Source organism: Crocuta crocuta, unplaced genomic scaffold, assembly GCF_008692635.1.
Source record: "Crocuta crocuta isolate KB4526 unplaced genomic scaffold, BGI_CrCroc_1.0 scaffold147, whole genome shotgun sequence".
NCBI classification, from domain to species: domain Eukaryota; kingdom Metazoa; phylum Chordata; class Mammalia; order Carnivora; family Hyaenidae; genus Crocuta; species Crocuta crocuta.
The window spans coordinates 7,174,288-7,174,940 of NW_027532594.1; the positions used below are offsets into that span (position 1 = coordinate 7,174,288).

Genomic DNA, 653 nt, shown 5'->3' on the forward strand with positions numbered 1-653 from the left:
GACTCGCACCACCGGCACCTTCTTGACAGGGGCCTGGGTGAGGGGGGATTGGCAGATATCCAGCCCCTGCAGCGGGCTGGCCATGTAGTAGTCGGCAGTCACTATCCTCACTGAAAACATGTTCGCCGCCGCCGCCACCGCCTTCTCTTCACGAGCGATCTGGCAGCGGCGGCAGCAGCGGCGGGGGGGGGGGGGGTTTTNGGGAGGGGCAACAGGAGAGAAGCCCTGGCGCTATCGTCGGTGCTGGTGCTGCCGCCACTGCCGCCGCCGCCGGGAATCACACGGGCTCCTCGGTCCCAGGCTGCAGCTCTTGTTGCCATGATGATGATGTCACGGACGCAACCACTGGGGGAGGGGAGACGGGGGATGTGTGTGCGGCGAAGGGAGGGCGGTGAGTAGTTGGGGGAGGGGACGCGGCGGGAAAGGGAGGGAGCAGGGCGGGCGCCCGAGCGGGACACCCAGGCGGGGGCCGAGAAGGTGTTTTCTCCCCCGCCCCCAAGGCTCGCAGCGAGGGAGGAGGCCGGTGGAAAGCGGGACTAGCGCCTGGCGCGGGGAACCGATGACTCGGCCGGTGGGCACGGCCACCTGGGCGGGGGCAGCAGGGGGGGCGCGGCGGAGCGCCGATGTCACCGATGGGCTCCAAGGGGCTTGCG

At 70.1% G+C, this 653-nt stretch overlaps 1 protein-coding gene across 1 annotated transcript in view; it reads right to left on the bottom strand.

Annotated features, from left to right (window-relative positions):
• REV3L (REV3 like, DNA directed polymerase zeta catalytic subunit) overlaps positions 1–163 on the bottom strand; it is a 175,192-nt gene extending 175,029 nt beyond the window's left edge. The window contains exon 1 of the mRNA XM_077779953.1: positions 3–163. Coding sequence (XP_077636079.1) covers positions 3–120 — 118 coding nt within the window. The 5' untranslated portion in view covers positions 121–163. The remainder of the gene's footprint in view (positions 1–2) is intronic.
• Between the last annotated feature and the right edge of the window lie 490 nt (positions 164–653).